Genomic DNA, 2,254 nt, shown 5'->3' with positions numbered 1-2,254 from the left:
TTGGCTTGGATTTGAAAATAAATATCTGAATAAATACGACTTATAGTCCGGTGACCTATATACGTTTTTTTCCTCTTCACGACGCATTTATTGGCTGATGCGACTTATACTCAGGAGCGACTTATAGTCCGGAAAATACGGTAATTCATGAACTCAAATCTTTACATCTTTAATGTTGTGGATGAATGAGCATCGATCTCAGGGTACTTGACTCGTATACGGAGGTGTTTGAACGTTCATCAGTTATTTATGAAAGCTTTTCCCATCCTTAAATCTGTTCCTGTGAAACACGCTGAAGATCTTCAGTCGGAGCTCTTTGCACTGCAGCCCGTAGATGACGGGGTTCATGAGGGGAGGGATGACGAAGAACAAGATGGACGCCACCTTCCCGCTGTCCGCCCACTCCGGCCGCCGGTGGATGATCATGGGCGTGAAGGACATGGTCAACATGATGACGTACACGGCCAGGTGAGTGCCGCAGGTCTGAAGCGCCTTGCTGTTCAGCGTCTTGTTCTTCCCCGTCAGACACACTAAGGCGATCCTCAGGTAGGTGAGTGTGACGCTGCACATGGAGGACCCCAGGATCAGCACCGCGCTGCCCAGCCCGTAGATGTGGTTGTAGAGCAGGCTCTCGCAGGACAGCTTGAACAAGGAGGCGTTGTCGCAGAACGGGTTGAAGATAACCCGCCGGCAGCGAGACAGACGGATGCTCAGCCCCATCAGGATGGCCACGGAGATGAACGCCGCGAGCCAGGCACCCGCCGACAGCCTCACGACCATCCGGAGCGTCATGATGGTGGCGTAGCGCAGAGGGTTGCAGATGGCCACGTAGCGATCAAACGCCATGACCATGAGAACGGAGTGGGAGGTGCCCGCGTGGAAGTGGGAGGCGAAGGCTTGGACCACGCAGTCGATGTAGCGAATGGATCGCTCTGAGATGGGAGTGAAAGCATCACTTAGGAGGCGTGGGATGATGGTGGAGACCCCGAACGCATCGTTAATGCTCATGTTGCAGAACAGCAGGTACATGGGCTGGTGCAGGCTGCGCTCCGTGCTGATCAGAACCACCAGAGAGATGTTGGACACCATGATGAAGATGTAGATGAGGAGGAGGAGGATGAAGGCCGGGATGGAGGACTGAGGCGTGACCTTCAACCCCTCCAGGAGCAACATATCTCCCTCTCTAGTCTGGTTCTCCATACTGCACAGCGTTATTGGATCCTAGTAAATGATGGACAGAGAAAAATGTCTTTACTCTCAAATACAGCACCCTGCTGAAGATAAGAAACCATACACAGCTCTGGAAATAAATAAAAAGACCTGCAAAATGATCTGGTTTTACTGTTTATTTCAGTGTACTAGAATAAACCTGTGTGTCTATACAGAAAAGAAAGGCCATACAAAGACATTTAAATAAACCTACTCAATAAGAACAAATAGAGACATGCCTTACATAAATGAAAAGGTCTTAATTAACCGGGTATAATTGAAAAATGGGCAATTACTTTAAATGTAGGAAAGTGTTCTCAGTTTGCCGAGTGGGTCTCAACCTTTCATTAATACATGGACATGAAGACCCCAAACTGTTTTGAGTTTTTTGGATGACTCATGTCATCAGTAATGGTGCAGACCTGAACACAAGCCTTATCCTACATTAGAAAAGTAAAAACAATTGTGAAAATGTCAAATAAATAGTAAATACAACCAGCAAATGATGAGATATAATTATAATAAGTCCTAAAATAAACAGTAAAACTATTACATCTTTAAACAAGTCAATAAATGCATGTGTTTATGTATTACAGGTTTTCGTTCATGTCAGCATGGCCGCAATTCACAAACGGGTATTACATTTGGTTTTCTTTGATTTTACAGTCCTAGATTAATTTGGGAATAAAAATCTGCAGAAATTACAAAAGAAGTATTAGGCTGCTGGAGAGCAAAGCTTACTCCTTACTGACTTATTAAACATATTATTAAAATACATTTTATATAATCTTAAAAACAGTATCATAATTGAGTGAAGGCTTTATTTCAGGTTTTTTTCATTTTCATTCTTTTCCTTTTCGTTAAATTTACTTAAATACAGTTTTTTTTAATTTCTTTATCCAAAAACATTTAGAACACTTTCAAAGCCTGATTGAAACAGTGAAATTAAAGCCAACTAAAAACAATTATAGTAATTCATTAAATATCCACAGATTTCAGTTCAAGATAAAAGAGACTGTATTATCATTCCTCTAGTGCTGTGCAA

The 2,254-nt window shown here is 43.0% G+C and overlaps 1 protein-coding gene across 1 annotated transcript; it reads right to left on the bottom strand.

Annotated features, from left to right (window-relative positions):
- Nucleotides 1-208: 208 nt before the first annotated feature.
- LOC104956275 (olfactory receptor 5B17-like) lies at nucleotides 209-1,200 on the bottom strand. Its single transcript, XM_010783749.1, has one exon. The coding sequence runs from the start codon at nucleotides 1,198-1,200 to the stop codon at nucleotides 244-246; it is 957 nt and encodes a 318-aa protein (XP_010782051.1). The 3' UTR covers nucleotides 209-243.
- Nucleotides 1,201-2,254: the final 1,054 nt, after the last annotated feature.

Source organism: Notothenia coriiceps, unplaced genomic scaffold, assembly GCF_000735185.1.
Source record: "Notothenia coriiceps isolate Sejong01 unplaced genomic scaffold, NC01 NC01_scaffold00025750, whole genome shotgun sequence".
Taxonomy (NCBI): Eukaryota; Metazoa; Chordata; class Actinopteri; order Perciformes; family Nototheniidae; genus Notothenia; species Notothenia coriiceps.
Note: the sequence above shows the minus strand (reverse complement) of the source record. Positions and strands in the feature narration are given on the sequence as shown.